This window comes from Panthera tigris, chromosome F3 (genome assembly GCF_018350195.1).
Source record: "Panthera tigris isolate Pti1 chromosome F3, P.tigris_Pti1_mat1.1, whole genome shotgun sequence".
In the NCBI taxonomy this organism is placed as follows: Eukaryota; Metazoa; Chordata; class Mammalia; order Carnivora; family Felidae; genus Panthera; species Panthera tigris.
In genome coordinates, this window is record NC_056678.1 from 48157160 (window position 1) to 48176418 (window position 19259).

General features: G+C 34.5%; 1 protein-coding gene across 1 annotated transcript in view; it reads right to left on the reverse strand.

Moving 5' to 3' along the window:
- Positions 1 to 6912: 6912 nt before the first annotated feature.
- Positions 6913 to 19259, reverse strand: part of CDC73 (cell division cycle 73) — a 130967-nt gene continuing 118620 nt past the window's right edge. Inside the window, exons 16-17 of the mRNA XM_007072843.3 lie at positions 16124 to 16265; positions 6913 to 15186 (exon numbers count right to left, since the gene is read on the reverse strand). Coding sequence (XP_007072905.2) covers positions 15150 to 15186; positions 16124 to 16265 — 179 coding nt within the window. The 3' untranslated portion in view covers positions 6913 to 15149. The remainder of the gene's footprint in view (positions 15187 to 16123; positions 16266 to 19259) is intronic.

Here is a 19259-nt window from a genome sequence, read left to right on the forward strand (position 1 = left end):
GCCAAGACATAGAAACAACTGACATTTCCATCAATGGATGAATGACTAAGAATGTGGTATATGAATATTATTTAGCCATAAAATAAAAAGAAATCCTATCATTTGTGACATGGCTGGACCTTGAGGGCATTATGCTAACCTGATCTCGCTTAAATGAGGAATCTAAAGATGCCAAATTCACAGAAGCAGAGAGTAGAATGGTGGTTGCCAGGGACTGACTGGCCAGTGAGAGAAATTATGAGATGTTGGTCAAAGCATATAAACTTCAAGAAGATTAAGTTCTGAGGATCTAGTACAGTAGGGTGAGTTTGCTTGGACTGTAGATCTTAAATGTCACCATAACAACAACAACAAAAAAGTAATTATGTGAGGTGAAGGATGTGTTAACTAATCTTATTGTAGTAAACATTTCACAATATATACATGTATCAAATTATCATGCTGTATACTTTAGACTTACCCACTGTTATATGTCAATTATATCTCAATAAAGCTGGTGGGGTAAAAAAAAAAAAAAAAAAAAAAAAGAACTGTTCCAATAAAAAAGAAAAAAAAAGTCAGAACTTGAAAAGTGAGAATTTCCTGTATAAAGAACCCTCAAAACTCAAAAGTAAAAAAAAAAAAAAAAAGAAAGAACAAAAATGGGCAAGAGATAAGCAGATATTTTGACATTTCACCAAAGAGAATATACAGACAGCAAATTAGTACCCGAAGATATGTTCAACAATATTGGCCATTGGGGACATTCTAATTAAAACCATGAAGATACATCACTACACACCTATTAAAACAGCTAAACTCTTAAAAAAAAATAATGACAATATAGAATGCAGGCAAGGATGTGGAGACACTGGGTCTCTCATACACAGCTAGTGAGAATGTAGAATGGTACCATCATTCTGGAAAATAGTTTGACAGTTTCTTTAAAAAACTAAAATATACTTACCACACAACCCAACAACCATATTCTTGGGCATTTATCCCAAAGAAAGAAAACACACGAAAATGTGTACATGAGTGTTCACAGAAAATTTATTTATCATAGCCAAATGATGGAAACAACCTAACACCCTTCAATTGGTGAATGGTTAACCAAATAGTGGTACGTCTGTATCATTGAACACTACCCAGAAATAAAAAGGAACAACTACTGACACATGCAAATGTTGGATGGATCTCAAGGGAATTATGCTGAGTGAAAAAAGCCAATCTCAAGGGCTACATGTTGTATAATTCCATTTATAGAATATAGTAGTTCTCCCTTACCTGCATGGGATACAGTCCAAGACCCCCGTTAGATGCCTGAAACCAGGAATACCAAACCCTACATATACCATTGTTTTTCCCTATACATACATACCTATGATCAAGTTTATTTATAAATTAGGCACAGTAAAAGATTAACAACTAAAGTAGGTACCTATTATTTAGTTAGTATAATAATAAAATAGGCCAATTATAACAACAGACTGTAATAAAAGTTATGTGAATGTAGTCTTTCAAACTATCCTATTGCAGTGTACTTACCCTTCCTTTTCTTGTGATGATGGGAGATGACAAAATGTCTACATGATGAGATGAAGTGAAGTGAATGACACAGGCACTGTGACATAGCGTTAGGCTACTATTGACCTCTTGACAATAGGTCAGAAAGAGGATCATCTCCCTCCAGACAGCTGTTGACCATGGGTAACTGAAACCTGCAGAAAGTGAAACCACAGATAAGAAGGGTCTACTGTATTCTCAAAATGACAAAATTATAGAGCTGGAGAGCAGATTAGTTGATTGCCAGGAGTAGGAACCGGGTGGTGGTGAAGGGAGGAGTGTGGGTGTCACTATAAAAGTATAGCACAAAAGATCTTTGTGCTGGTGGAACAGTTTTGCATATTGACTTTGGTGGTGGTTACCCAAATCTACTTGTGATAAAATTGCATAGAACATACACACACATTCACAAATGAGGGCATGTAAAACTGATGAAATGTAAGTAAGATTTGTAGACTGTATCAATATCCTGGCTTTAATATTGCACTATAGTTATATAAGATGATGTCATTGGGAGAAATTGGGAGAGGGACACCTGGAACCTCTCTGTAGTAGTTTTGTAACTTTCCATGAATCTATAATTATTTCAAAATAAAAAGTTAAAAAAATAACATGACCTCTGAGCCAGTGATGCCACTTTTAGGAATTTACCCAAGACACACTCAAACACATGTACAAATAAATATGTACATGGATGTTTACTGCAACATTGTTTATAATGGTATAATGAGAACTGTACTCAACCCAGATGTCCCTTCATAGTGCTGGCATAGCCATAGTGTGAAATGGCATGTAGCCGGTTCAAAGGAAACATATTTACTATATGTTTATTTCACTTAAAAAAAAATTAAGAATAAAACAGAAAAAAAACCCTGAAAAAACATACAACAATTTCCAAGATATATTGTAGGTGAACAAAGCAAGATACAGAAGAATGCCAAATATGTTAAAAAAAAAAAAAAAAGGAGAGAGACTGAGAGATGTGGTTATTTATTCATCTATTTATGTACAAAATAGCTCTGGAAGGTTCCCAGGAATCTGGACACAGTAATCACCTCCTTTTGTACTTTTCTTTGTAACATGTGAATAAATTAATATTTATTGATCTAAAGTTTCCCATGTCCATCAGCATGGTTTCAATCAGGTCAGCCACCAAAACTCTATCAAACCGTTCTCTCATTTCCACACAATTACTTCATCACAGTATTGTTTTTCTCATTTGCTATTTTGAGACTTCAAATATTTATGTAAACCATAATTCTAACACATGTTCTCCCTGATTCAACACAACTTTTAGGAAGTAGTTTATCCCCCACTCTCAAAGTAATCTCTCTTGAGCAGCATACCCCATGTATCAGTCAGAATCCAATCAGGAGATAGGAACCACCACATCAGTAATTTTGATACAGAAAATTTACAAACTGTTAATAAAAGGTGGTGTAAAAAGATTCTAATGGATATAGAAATAAGAGAAGCAGAAAGAAACTACTCCCTCTATAGTGGTGGGAGAATAAAAAAGAAAGTAAGAACTTGTAAGAGCCACCCCACCCCTACTCCAGTGAGATTCAGAACTCATTGGAGAGGGTCTAGCTCACACAGGAACATAGACTTTGGAAGAAACATGCTGGAGGGGATGGTGGAGTTGGCCTAGTTGGAGCACTTCACCAAGTGGTGGGGTCCATGGAGACTATGGGTGGGCCACAGCTGGGTCTTCCAGCAGAGTAACTTTCAGGCAGATGTAGGCTGCGGATGATCCATGAAGGCTGTTGAATGGGTGCCCCCGACCTTCTGCATGCTAATCTGCTGGCAGCCAAGTTGAATACAGTCCACCAGAATCATTAAAAGACACTCTTTCCCCTGTTATGACCTTCCATTGTTCCTCCAGTGACAGCCTAACATTCAGCCTGTACAGGAGAAACCTGTACAGGGTCCAGTTCCAGCCATTACAAAGCAGGGCAAAGAAGGGTGGATTTGGAGCTGAGATAGTAAACTTGATAACTGGTCAACCCTAAAATCTTAAAACTTGACTAATTACAGTGCACTGGTACTATAAATACACATAAGAAAAATGTGAATACTTACTCCTTACTAGATACTGGTATAACTTTGCTTAGTCTTTCATATAGATTTCTATTATTGTGTTTCATTCCTTTCGAGACAATCTCTGTAGTAATCCTTGCATAGGTAGATTTCTTTAAGGTTTTAAAGTGAGTTGTAGCATCATATATATGGGAAATGAAGATCTGGTTGTCCATTCTTAATCAGTACATAGATGACTGATGCAAACACATCTCTGTTCAATTGGTTTTAAGAACATAAACTTTGGTCTGATTTTTTTCTCATATGGGATAATACTAACAAGGGCAAATCCCTCATGCTGCTCGTAATGAGCAAAAGAAATCACAAAAACACAAATATGTTATTTTATAAGTAGAGATGTGAATTTCACAGGTGTGAATTTGTCTTGAAAGGTAAGAACCCATTTTCCAGGCAGAGAAAGGGACATTTACTAAGGCATGGAGCTGTGAAAATGGATGGCATGTTGAAAGACTGCAAGGCAGTATATCTAGACCTAAATTTTTGGGAGGGAAGCATTTGATGAGGTTGAAAATATAATCTGGCTTCAGGTTTTCAGTCATTGACTCTCAAAATAGTACATCCATGAATCACTTGAGAATCTTGTTATATATGTGGATTCTCTGTCCCTATCCCACAAAAACCCATTCAGTAAATTTGAAACAAAGGTCAAGGAATTCGCATTTGAACAGTCACACAATTCACCCTCACTGGAATGCTAACACTCCTGATCCACACACAACACTGTTTGACAAATGCTGTATGAAACATTTTTACTTCATGCTATTGGTCTGCAAAGTAGGGCAAACACATTCCAGGGTGCATGCAAGATGATTCAGTTGGGTGCAGGAAGAAGACAATAAATATATATTTGCATTTAAGTTAAGCTTTATTAATAGTTAATATATGAATTGACACAGATGCCTTCACTTTATCTGTACACAGTACAAGGTGAACTGAGGGAAGAAAAAGACCTGACAATGAAGTTCCCATTCCCTCATCCAGCATAATGAAACAGACAACACTTTATAGATATTTTACAAAATGGAGAAGTGGCATAAAGAGATCTCTGAGGAGGGAGGGAAAAAACAAAACAAAACAAAAACACAAAGATAACAGTAATAATGGAACCAAGTGGGAACAAGAAAATGAGAGTTGACCTTCCTCTTAAACCTAAGTTAGCTCTTTGCTAAATAACAAGGTTAGAAATTACTATGAAGTCAGATGATCAGAAGTCTGTGAATGAACAAGAAAGTAATTACTGTTGGAAAAAAATTGTGCTATGGAAAGAACATTTTAAAAATGGTTATTGGAGATATTTATTTTGTGCTTTTGCGTTGAAAACATAAATATACCTATCAAAATGTTCATACCTTCACAATTTCACAACTTGCAAATAATTTCCTGACCTATTTAAAAATCTCCAAAACCTTAAAACAAGTTTGTTTTTTTTCCCCCTAAATATTCCAAAGTGCTTTAAGTGGGTTTTAGAAATCTATTTGTCAAAAATATAGAACTTCTGATTAGTTGCAAGAACAAGTGTTGGTCATCTTCCATGAAATAATTTTTCTCATCAGGGATGAGAAATTTAGGGTGCTCACTCTTTACTCCCTGCTCAGCTCAGCCCCCACATCTTTGCTGAAATAGCTTAATATCTGTAGTTACTGATGTGAGATTTTCCAGGTAGTATGTCTTTCCCACTTGAGGAACTCTTACTTACCACTTAACATTTCAAATTCCCACTCTATCACAGAACACAGATCTTTAATTCGTCATTTGTTTGAAGTTCTTAAAAGTTCTAATGTCCCTGTTCCTCAACCGAGGTTACTTGGGAGATATACTCTTTGGATCCTTGCATATCCTCAAGATAAATGGTCCCACTTGGAAAACATTTATTTGTAGTCATTCTTTAAAGCCTGGAGATGTGTTTTTCTTTGTTCCTTTATGAAGTCCTCTCTTTACCCTGAAATTAAAGAATTTGAATTATCTCTTCCTGCATGTCTAATGAGCATCTCAAACTCAACATTCCTCAAAACTCCAGTTTCCCTTAGCTAATACCATCTCCAAATATGACCTTTACACAACCTTTCTTATCAGAGTAAGCAGAAAACTACATCCTTCCAGTTATTTAGGCAAAAACCCAAAACAAAAAAACCTTTTTGTTGGCTCTATTATCACACATCACACCCAATCCATCTACTTGCAAAATATTTCCAGAATCTGACCATTTGTCACTCCTCCCCAGTAACCACACTGGCCCAAGCCCTAATCATTTATCTAAATTACTGTAATATCCAATGATCTGATCTCCCAGCCTCTGCCTTTACTACCACATAGTCTATTCTCTAAGAGCATTATTATGCCTCTTAAAACCTAAGGTCACAATGAGGTCACTCTTCTTCTGCTCAAAAACTCTCCAATGCTTCCCCTATGTACCAATGAATAAAAGCTAAGAGCTTTACAGTAGCCTACAAAGTCCTACATAATCTTGTTTCCAGCTCCCACTCTGCACTCACCTGTTAACTGTTCTTGCTGCCTCATCTCTGCCAAAGTGGCCTCCTTGCCAGTCTCTGAGTTGCAGATATGATACTACCTTAGGATTTTTTTTTAAAAACATTTAATGTTTATTTATTTTTGAGAGAGCGAGAGTGTGAGCTCAAGGCGGGAGGGGCAGAGACAGAGGAAAACACAGAATGGGAAGCAGACTTCAGGCTCTGAGCTGTCAGCACAGAGCCCGATGCAGGCTCAAACTCAGGAACCACGAGATCATGACCTGAGCTAAGTTGGACACTTAACCAACTGAGCCACCCAGGTGGACTCACGATCTTAGGACTTTTAAACTTCCTGTTCCTTCTGTATTTTCACCACAGATATTTACGAGGTTGGCTCCCTCACTTCCTTCAAATTGCTATTCAAATATCACCTTGCCTCCAATCACCCAATAAAACACTGTATCTTGCCTCTGCCTTATCCCAGCACTGTCTAGTCACTCGACTTCACTTTTTTCTCTATCACTTATTCACATCTGACACACTCATTTTATTATCTACCTCTTCCTAGTCAATGAGGGCACGGCTCAAAATTGTTTACCCTGACTTCCAGTGACTAAAATAGTATTATCATTGACATGAAGTAGACCATAAATATTTGAATGAAATGTCTGCGTAAGTGTCCTCCCCCTTCCCCTCCATGTTACAGGGAGCCTCCAGAATGAGAGCTCTTTCAAACCAGGGAAATTTTCCTCTAGTATCTAGGAACTGTTTTCCTAAGTCTGTTTCCTTTCTTTCTTCCTTACGGTTCTTTACTTATTCACATTAAATATCCAAACTTTTCTTCAAGGTGTTTTCATTTTTATTACAATCTTCAGGTCTTTGGGTCTTGCATTTCTAGAGGTAACTACTACTGCACATATCCCATCCAGGCCTCTAATTTGGTCCTCAGGAGTGGCCATTTCCCTCTTTTTCTACTACATTTAATGCATTGGGTTTTTGTTTTAATTTATACAAAGTTTATTTCACACTGATTGAACTTCCTCATGTGCTTTTTCAAAATTAAAGCTGTTATCCATCTCCACCAGCAATTCTTTTTCACCACCACCCACTTCTGAATGTCCTATTTTTCTGTAGACTTCTTTACTATTTTCCTTTGTCTACTCCTTTGCCCTTTTGCACAAGTCAAACTGTGGGACAGTACGAGTGGCAATAAACCTGTGAGCAATACAAGCAAGCCAGTTATCTCTACTTCTGTGGGCTAAGGATGTATTAACCAGAAAGATGCCAGTACCCATACAAACAGGAACTGAGAGCCTACCACGCAGCAGCTCAGCAGGTACTCTGAAGGTAGTCTTCCTAGTACCACACCTGTGATACATCTAAGCCCACAGATCTTTGGGAGGCACTCACATACTCCGTAGAACCCTGTTTAAGATGTAAGGTGCAACCCAGTTTAAATGTGGGTGGAAAGGTATAAGTAGAGGGTGACAGGATGAAGACACAAGCTAGAGGGAAAACTGTAACAGAGCAATACTCATGACAGCGGGGAAGGCTGTAGGAGAACATATGAATAGGCAAGTCCTTGATGGGTGACAGGACATTTAAATCACTGTAATGGGAGGAATGAAAGGATGCTTATTATATGCATACAAGTTTGTGAGATAAAGTACTAAGAAGCCCATGGCTTCTGTTTCCTCCACCAAAAATAGGTAAGGTCACTTCTGGGTGAAGACAGTGAAGTCAAGTGGGATCACAGCTCGATCATACTTAACAGCTAAAGAATTGGTAGGGGACTGAGAAAAAAGGAAAAGCCATAAAGCCATCAGCCACCAAACAAGAAAATATATACCACTTCATGTTAACAAGGAAACCAAAGAAAGAAAGAGATTCAGGTAAGATTTAGATTAGGCTCAAAATAACATCTAGCCCACCCCAGTATAGGGGGAAAAAAGCTTGCAACATTTTAAGAATTCTCATCCAAAATCTAGAACAAAACAAACTGAGGAAATAAGATGTCCACAGAAAAGTCAATGAAAAACCCTTTCCAATTTCCCATATTTCCAAGTATTCCTTTTTTCCAGCACCCTGAACCCACTATGGGAACCATTCAAGGTGTTCTCCCTTAGTAGTAAAATGCACATACAACTAGGAGAGACCTCAGTTTGGGCTCATTATGAAACCTCAGAACACAGCAGTGCTCAGGTCTTTCAACAAAGACTTTTTCCCACTTCCAGTTATTACTGGGCTACAGAAGAGACAAAGAATACAAGAACTAGCCTGATGTGGGAGCAAATTGGAGAAAACGAGACTCAGAGAAGGTAGAAAGGCTATTATTGTCAAAAAGGAGGATTTACACTTAGTATAGTAAAAGCCCTCATAATCTGTCCTAATGGAACAAGTACAGAATTTTATTTAAAAAAGCACGTTAGAGGGGGGCACTGAAATGATGATCCATACCTTTAAAAAAAAATCTAAAAATATCTAAATGTACATTCACTCATCTCTTGATAACAAAGCCAAAGATTTTTGTTTTGAGCATGGATCCTTTAAAGTTCATGCTATCTAGTTAGAATTTTCCTGTTGTTATCAAGCTGAGTCACTAGCCTGTGGCTATCTTCCCTGCCACCTTTATTTCTTGTAATTCTCAGTTATTTCAACACTCACATGAGTAATCATGGCCTCAGATCTTTGACTCCCCACCTCAAAGAGCCCTTCTCCTATCTCAGCCACTTCCAAGGTTTTGACTTTTCCTCATCAGTATCCGATCACATCTGAAATTCTGATTTCACACACTCAATCTTCTCACCTTCTTGTCTTTTAGGCTCACTTTTGGCTTCATTTCACTGAAGGTTTCAGTTCATGGGTCAGCACCACTTTCATACAATCCACCACTTCCTCTCCATCATTTATCCCTTGAAGAGCTTAGATTCCATGTTCTGGTACTATAATCATCACCTTTGTGAGTATCTTCACCTCCCTGGTCTGTTTCTACTTCTATCAAAAGTTAAAAAATCTATTTGCTTTTTCTACACCTGGAATCAAGTACCTAAATGCTGCTGGAAAAAAAAAAAAATCACACCACAGTTTGCCTCGTTTCATTTAAATTTATGACCAATCCCCCAAAAGATACATCACTGCCCAATTCCTACTACGTATTTTTTTCCCCATGGAGTTGTAAGTTCCCATATAATTTCTTCTTTCTCCTCAAATTCCTACATCAACTTGCTTTAATCTACATTAACACCCTCACTTTATTTCATCATCAGTAACCCTTACACTTCCTTTTTTGTACTAAGTGGTGCATTAGGAAATAAAAACATGTAAATAAAAATACAAATACTTTAAAACTGCTTTACAGTCAAAATGACCATAAACATTAGTTATGTCATGATTGAATATGCCATGAGCAAGCCCATTTGATCTTCCCCAACCATTACATACACCAACTTGATAAAATTTCAAACTATTCCATTTTAAATAAAAACACATCATTATTTAACAATTTTAAAAAGAGAAATTGATGCCATTACCATATTTACATTTATAACATGTTAAACTCCATGAAGGCAAGTTCTGTGAGTATACATTATTATATTTTATCACAGTCAATGCTGTATAACCCAATGTGTTTCCATTTGGATTTTTTTTGGCAAATCAATCACAGACCAATAAAATATTCAAATGTGATTAACTAAACCTCTGATGTCTTCGGTCTTATGTGGCCTGAGCCCTATTTACATTAGTCATGTAATATAAATCAATATTCTCTAGATGATGGTGAATTATAAACTACAGTTCTATGATAAAGTATCTACAAATAATTATGACAGACTCAACACCATAGCCTTCTCTAGAGCTGCTTTTTAAATTTTTTTTTATGGTCACTGAAGGAAATTAACAGGACGTTTTCCAACTCACCATAAACACTGATCATTAATTAAAAATAAACGTAAACTGTTTTAGAAAATGAGAAGAAAAAAAGCTTATTTGGCAATGTGCTCTTATATACTAGCACCTTTGAGCCTTAAAAAATCCAACAGCATTTACAACTCCTGCTGTATCTATTTTAGTTATGTGAATGCTCATCTGCCTAAAAGCAGATGATCAAATGAACAGAAGAGCAGGATAAAATACATATTTAGTAGGCACTTATGAACTGAATGGAAATTAAGTTTGAATAGGGCCCATTAAACACTTCATTAAAGGAATTTTGTTGCAAAAGAGTTAAACATTATTACTGGCACCACCAATAATACCATGATGTTGTTAATGATTTGATTATATGCGGAGTGCAGTTTGTTTTCAAACTACAAAATGTTAAAATCAGGGTGCCCAAACTGCTGAAAGATAATAGAATTAAGAGTGTATGCTGGTAAATAACATTCTAACAATAAGGACTTGGTAAGTTGGACCATAACCAAACTAAGCTCATTAGAGCATGTAGCTTGTTACTTTTAGGAAGAATTGTGATTCTCTCCATTATTTAACACATTAACAGAAGACTGTAAATGTACTTAACTCTTTAGTTTTCAAAGTGAAAACTTACATTACGTTTATTTTCAAAACAAATACAATGCCTGAAAAATCTCATAAATCCCTTTTTGAAAAGACTGTCATCGTCCATATCCTACACCACAATACAGTTTCTGCATTCTTGGTTGAATGTGTTTTTGGTTGGAAGGATGAAGACTAGGGCAGAAGTGGGGGTAGGAATATACCCAAAACTTATTTACAAGTTGAAACTTAAAAATCCACTGAAATGGAGTAAGAATGAGTAGGACATTTAATCAGGTCACAGGGCCTAAATTTAAGTTCCACTGAAGAACCCACTTTGCATGAGAAATATACAAACTGGGGGGTAAACAATCATTTATAGTGCCTATACCATGTAAATGAACTACATTATATATAAAGCACTATATAACCAAACTTGGAGGTTAAGTAGCTTTTAGCAAACTTAAACTGGATAGAAATGGAATTCAGTAGCAAACAAAACTCTCAGAGAGATACATCACCTACCTAAATTTGACATAGCATCACTTCACTTTTTGAATTTTGGCAATAAAATTAATCTCCTTAGCTTTACTCATTTAAATGGCATACATTTATATATAACTCTCAAGATCACTCTAATAAACACTACCTAAAATAATACATATAAGCCCCAAAAGATGAATGACCTGAAAGTATTATTGCATATTATGCATTTACTAAATATAATTTTTATACACCTATTATACATTTCCAATTTTTCCTTGGTTATCATTCCAACATATACAGATAGAAACCATGCTGGCATCACTATACAGCCAAATGTGGCAATGGATAGGCCAGAACATACAGGACATGACATTTCAAAATTCCTAATCCAGTTCTTAAGTCAAATTCAGTGATTTTTACTTTTTTATTTCTAAAGTTAATTTACTATGGTTAGGGTAACCAGTTGACTATCAAATCCAAGTGAATAAAAATTCAGTCAAGTAATATTTAAGGCTCATGTAATCAAATTTATTTTTCATGTTTTAATTTTGATCAGCTTTTATAATATTTATAAAATACACTGTTGGTCTCAAAAAGTTTTATAAACTAATTAGTTCAACAACTAAGACTCAGATAATTGTTATCTGACAAAGTGGCATTTTATTTCTGGCCACATAATGTGTATCCTATCATCATTTTCTACTGTTAATACCAATAAAATGGAATTGTTATATAGTAAGAAATATGGAAACTAAATACTCCCTCCCCACCCTCCAAAAAAGAACAATGTATCACTTTAACTTTGTTAGGAGTCACAAAAATTTTTATTTTGGAAAAATATTTCCTTCAATGTTTGATAATGAATTTTATTTAAATGAATAATTTACTTTTCTGTGCAGACCAATTAAAAAGTATGCCTCTTTCCTTTCATAAGCAAACTAATTCTGCATGGCAGATAAGAAATTAATCCTTTACGTTCTTCTACCTTAAAAATTATTATGAAATTTTCCTCATTATGAACTAGTTATTTCTGTATGGATTGTTATCATGCTGCTGTTAAAAAAAAAATAAGGATAAGGACACATGGGAAACAAATCATAAACTATAATACTAGTTTATAATGCAATATATTAAACATTGTTTAAATATTAAACAGCAAAATACTCCTATATTAAATAAATAAGACTTGAATTTGTTATGTGGAACTACAGGCCAATACCATCAGTAAGGGGGTCAGTCTAGTGCAAAGGGTGGCCACCAAGAGGAAAAGTAAAAGCAGGAAAGAAAGAACAAAAGAAGGAAAGCAGGGAGAAGGAAAGAAGGGAGAGAAGGAGGGAGGGCAGAACGGAGAGAAGGAAGGATGGAAGGGAGGGAGGGAGGGAGGGAAGGCGGGAGATGAGGAAATACAACATTTAATACTGGCATTGTTTTCAACAACAAATTAAATCAGTGATTCTCAATCCTTTCTGAACATGAAATTACCTAAACAACTTTTTAAAGATACTGATGATCAGGTCTCAGCACAAATTAAATCAGAATCAGGAATCAGGCAATAAATATTTAAAAGGTCCCCCAAGTGATTCTAACGTGCAGTCAAGGTTGAACAATTAACTGACTGAAACCTACAAGTTTCTTAATGTTACCTGACTCAGAAAAGTGTCCTATGAATAAAGAAATGGGAGTTTTCTTTTACCAATGGGACAAGCAAGGGTGTCTCCAGTTAACAGTAACTTATGGTAAGTCAAGGTCATTAATGTATATACCTCATTTCCATTAAACATCTATGTGTACCTCTTCATTCCCTGTATTTCTGTATTTTCAAACTCCAAGACCTAGTCAAAGTACTTTTTGTAATAAATCAGTCACACTGAAAAGTTCATTAATTCATGCATATAAATATTTACTGAATGCCTACTATGTGCAAGGCACAGTGATAGGTGCTGCTGTAGGACTTGGGAGTCATGAGATAACGAATAATGACTGGCTGAAAAAAAATTGTTTTGGAATTAATGACTATTACATTAATTACATGGACCTAAATGAGGGACTGAACTGCTGAAAAAAGAAAAAGAAAATTAAGTACATACTAAGGGTTTGATTTTAAAATACATACAGCATAGCATATTTGTACTTTTCCTAATGTTCCTTTACAGTATTTCCAGAAGCCTTTGAATATACATAAGGCAAATTCAAGATAGAAAAATAAACCCTGTTTAAAGTAGATGTTCCCAATTTTAACCACACTCTGTATCAAGTAAATTTCATATATGACATAAGTATAAATACTAAAAATTTTTATAGAAAGGTAGTTCTCGTCCACTTGTAGTAGTCTTAACAAGTAATCTTACATTAAAATAGTACAGATTCTAGTCTTTGACGATTTCATCATGGAGAAAGTTTATACAATACATTAATTCATTTTGAAAACAGTTTATATGATGAGAAAGTCTAAAGTGAACAAATTTGAGTTCTTTTGTTTTCAAGAAGAGAGGTGCACAGAAAGGAAGGGGGTACAATCTGTTCAAACCTTATAAATATCCTATAATCTAATAATTTAAAATGCTGACTGCTTTTCTTAAGAACATAGTGAATTCCACATGAATAAATACTTTTTTCTATCCACTATTGGTATGGACTTTTGTGATTACTTTAAAAATAAATAAGTGCTTCTCATTCTTATGATAGCATTAAATTTCAAAATGAAGCTAGGTAATGTCAGCATAACGTAAGAAGGAGCTAAATGTTTACTAAAAAAATGTTCATCTAAGAGAGATCACTGGGGAAAAAATGGAGAAAAAAATGACACAAGATGAACAATCAGCAACAATCCTAATGGCGAAAACTCTTTAGGGGAGTAGAGGTTCCAGTTGCTTTTAAGTAATAAAAGGTGAAATCAAGACTCAAGGAAAATGCTCATTCATTGTACCTTGGATGCAACACTCTAGAGAAGTAGTAAAATATTTTACTAAGTTAAAATATAGGTTTTATATTTTATACGATATTGAATACGCACATAAAAATACCAGTGTTTTTATCTTGTTTCTGTTCAGACACTTAATTAAGCAAATGTGTTCTTTGGTGTCTGGGAGAGTTATCAATATTTAGGGATAATGGAAGATAAGAACTCCAAGATCAACATGCCTAGAAACAGAAGACTCAAAACCTACACCATACATACAAAGTAAGATTCAAAGGTGAACTTATGAGAAAGATAAGAAAGTTAAAGTTACATTGTAGTAGGACTAATACATTTCTTTCCCCCAAACATACTCTGGCTCCCAAAACAAAAAGTACTACAGCCTATCATGTTTTTAATCTGTCTTCTGAGATTTTTCAAGTGGAAAGATAGCACAGATAGAAATATATCATTCTAAGTTTTAAAATCACCAAAGTCAGTGAGAAAGAAGAATGTACATTCATTCAATGTATTCATTGTAAGTAAAGAAGTCTTGAAAAGGCCGAACAGTTCAATCAAAGCTGAAGAATTGTTCTTGATTTTTCATTATTCTTTTTTAAATAAAAAGTATAGGTATAGTATACATACAGGCTGACATTCTGATTCATTCAAAATAGTCACATCCCTTTGCTAGTTTTGGAAGTTCCAGAGACTAAAATTTGATACCATTCATAGCATACTATTTTCAATAAAAGGAATTATAGAGCAATGAAAAATCAGAAGATGGCTTAGAGAGCCTTATAACCTCTAAATATACACACATTTATAACCTGCATTTATTTTCTAAAGAAACAAATTTTAAGTAATGCTAATTTAACCAATGGAGAAAAAACTTCTATCAAAATATACAATTTCCGTTACAGACTAGAAGGCTAATATTAAAAAAATAGTTGTAAGCCAAAAAGTTTGCTTATATGGATGACAAGCATCATCCCTTTGAAGCATAAAGCATCAAATAAGGTCTTATAAAAGATGGATCTGTGACCTTCTTCATTTGTAAGTTCTTGATAAATTCATAAAGCTTGAGTCTCAGTCTTTAGGTCAAGGTATATCCATGCTTCTTAATCCAGATCTCCAGAAAAAGGGAAACCAAGTAAAATTCAGAATCTCAAGTGGGATTTATGCTTTACCATGTACCTGGAAAATAATATTATAATAGGTTATAATGATTATAGGAATTTTAGAATTTTTAGAAATGTAAAAATAAGTTGACTTTTTTTTTAAACTTAAAATTCAAAAGTGAACAGGATGCTTTGTTTTCTAAAAAACTGGAAGCCTGATACTATACTTTGGGAATACAGAATAAGAACTTCTGAAGCCAGAAGAAACATTCCTCTTATTAAATTCTATAATCAGAGCTTCTGGCTAGAATAATAAATGTTTTTCTTTAATATAGTATCAATTATAATCACTGGGTTACCTCAGTAACCTCTGACTTTAGAAAACCCTTAATATTCAGCAAGAGACTTACACCAAGAAAGTGACAGATTTTAAAGAGCACCACGAGAATAAATTCAGTGGTACTGTGATCATAAAGCTGTTCTTAAATTTTCCAATTACAAAACTGCTATTACTGTAAAAGGACTTTAAGAATTCTGTTTATAACAGTAATTAAAATAAATTCAAAACCTCAATTCCTTTCACAGGCTACCCTTAACTCAAATCCAGTCAGAGACCTTTTGATGCTGGCAAAAAAACAAAACAAACAAACAAACAAACAAACAAACAACAAAAAACCCTGCAGGGAATCATATAAATCCAAGCCCCTGGGATAGACAGAACACAAGGTTCAAAAAGGTCACACAGTTCATTACAGCCAGATCATAAAATCTAGGTCTTCTGACTCAGAGTTTACTGTTCTTTCTAACAAGCTTATAAGCCCTTTCTCCATCTATTTCTGAAATCAGTACAACAAAGATATTTATTAATATCTACTAGAGATCAGCATCAGACAATGTTCAAAAAAGGAAACTGGGGATATGTATACAATTTTAAAGAGCTTAAAATCTAACTGAGGAGAAAGGAAAATTACTATAATAAAGCAGAAGTAAATGAATTTTAGGATCAGAATTACCTATCCAATGTTTCCCAGAACCGTAAGAAAACTGGTCTATCCAAATGACGTTTGTGATAGCTGAGTTCTAATACTGTTACATCCCATTTCTGAACATTTGGATCTAGACGAACTTCATCATATTTGAGATGGAAGGCTTTAACTGTATGGGGGGAAATAATATTTTTAATTCAAACCGCGATCAAAATTATAAAAATATTTTATAAAAGAATAAAAACACCCCAATATAGACATTAACAAAAAAAATTTTTTTTCAAAAGAAAACAAAAACTTTTTAAAAAAAACAATCTTTCTTCAACCAGATGAAGCTACATTATAAACCAAGAGACTTTTGAAATAGATTCTACTAAGTACTGTGGTATCCTCAAAAACATTCAACAAATACCTACCAAGGATTGGGTCACTGGGACTGAAATGAGGAATAATGCGTATTATGAGGCTAATAAAATGCATATGGTCTTGTGAAGGATAATAATAAGAAAAAAACTATTCAAATACAGTATGATAAAGATAGGAGTGTACCACAGAAACATAAAAGAGTATCTTACCCAGACCATGGAGTTCAGAAAGTCTTGCGTAGGTAATGATATCTAACGTAAGACCTAAAGGCTGAGTAAGAATTAAGCAAACACAGAAAGTGACTTTTGTTTAGCATGAACATGCTCAAAGAGAAAACAGTTTCATCTAGGAACTAAAGAAATTTAATGGAACTGCATCATACAAAGTAATGTAAAGAATGAGCAAAAGGTAAGACCCCAGATTCAGAACACTGCTGGCCTTGTAGGCCATATTAAAGAGTTTGGATTTTCATCTAAGAGATATGGAGAATCACTGCAAAGTGCTTAGTAGCGACTACTGATACAATTTAACAATCTAGAGAAGAAAGAGATTTGCTCAACTAGGGAGAATATACATGCCTGGCAAGAGAAAGATTCAAGAAATAATTAGGGGAGTGAGAACGAATGGGACTTGGTAAGAAATGATGAAAAGGGAAAAAGAAAAATTTGGAAAGTTACCTAGAAGGACATAATTAAATGATATAAAAAGCAAGTCTAGCAAAGATCAAGAAGAGGATTTCAGGCATAAGAACAGTGGTAAAGAGCTTTGAAATGAAAGCAAGCTTGGCACACACCCTATAAACAAGAATAACTTCTTCTGTAGACAATGTCCTATACTGTAAAATTTGGCTATGGTAAAAAAAATCTGAATTTGTTCCAAATGTGATAGTAAACCACTAGAAAGTGATTAAAGCAAGAAGATGAAATTATCTGATTTTCATTGTTAACAGTTAATTCTAGTGTCGGGTGAATAAAAGACTCTAGCGGGCAAATCCTCCCAGCTGGTGTATCCTACAAAAGGTTAACAAATGGACCATAAAATACTGACTTTGAATCTCTCTCCCTGATCATCCAGTTTCTGTTGAAACACTTAAACATTACTTCTAAACTATTTGCTTTTCCAATTAAAGGTCCCCTCACCAAACACATCATTCATTTTGAGTTTAATTCAATTTAATGAATTAAACTGATTCATTAAAGGGGCTATACATTATAGCTTCAAAAAACCCATTTTCAAAATATTTATATGTGTAAACATTTTTTAATTTAGAAAATTTTTAAATTAAATGAAGTCAACAGTTTCAATACTTCCTATTTTCCTTACTACATGTTTCACTTTTCTAATTTTCTCATTATGATTTGTTTTAAATCATTCTCTCTCTCTTTTTTTTTTTGAGAGAGAGAGAGAGAGAAGGAGAGAGAAGGGAGGCACAGAACCTGATGCAGGGCTCGATCTCACGAACTGTGAGATCATGACCTGAGCTAGAGATCAAGAGTTGGACAGTTAACTGACCAAGCCACCCAAGCGCCCCTACCTTAAATCATTCTTAAAAATATATTAGTTATATTTTTAAAAATCATTTATCTAAATCTATAAAAGCATACAGTACTCCACTCCCTACTTTCAATAGATTTAGTTTATACAGTATTTATTCCACCAGAACAGACAACTTTTAAAATTAATGGTGAAACATTAGAGTGTAAAAAGTCTAAGTCACAAATAAGAAAGCATAAGGCTTCTCTCATTATACAAAAATTTTATTGGCATGAAGCGGTGATGGCAAGCAAACTTACACCAAGACATTATACAAAACATCTTTCTGATTCAGAAAAAGACTTTTAGTTTACAAACCTCAGCAAAAAATAGAACAAATGAAGTTCTTTTATAAGAAAGCCAGTCTTCTAACTGGTAGCACAATGAATACTGAAGCAAAGTATTTCACACAATTCAGAATTGTTCATTTTTTACAAACTGCATGAATCTTGTCAACATTATTTTACAGGAACAAAGAAGCAAAAGAAATAGACAAAATGCTCTTGAATAATATTTAGTAGGTACAAAGGTGGCACATCAGATGACAAAGGGGCAACATAATCTAGAAGATTAATGAAAACTTTTTCTCAATGATAACCACCAAAATTTGAAGAAATCATCATTTAAAAATCTTGATCAACAAATACATGTAGCTACCTCAAACATAAAAATATTTTTAAAAAGCTATATGCAGTTGTAAGCTCAAATTTCTTGTAACGTTTAAAAGATTTATTTGCCCATTTTATACAAGTCAATACTTAATATCTTCTGAAAAATTTTGGATTTTACTATTATGCAATATGAATAAAAAATAGTACAAGCTTTTACCATGGCCCATATAGATGCTCCTGTTAAAACCCTCAGTTTTCCGCTATGCTATACAGATGTTACCATTTTCTAAGTGTGTTATGGGGCAAAGGGTGAAAACCTAGAAAAGGAAAGAGTAAAAACAAGGAGATCAACTAAAAGCTAAGAGATAATAATACTCCTAGGTTTCTAGCTTAGACAAATTACTAAAGAAAACTAAATGAGGAAAAGAAACAGTTTGAGAATGAGGGAGAGAACAAGACGATTCCATATGGAACAAGCTGAGTCTGACGTACCAACAGGACCTCACAGAAGAGTTATCTGGTAATTACTGAGATATACAGGCCCAGAATATACGCTAGAAACCTTAGAATAAGGGGAGGGATATAGATGATAATTGAAAGCTATCAGATCTCCTTGAGAGAGTATCTATACTTAAAGGAAAAGAGAAACAAAA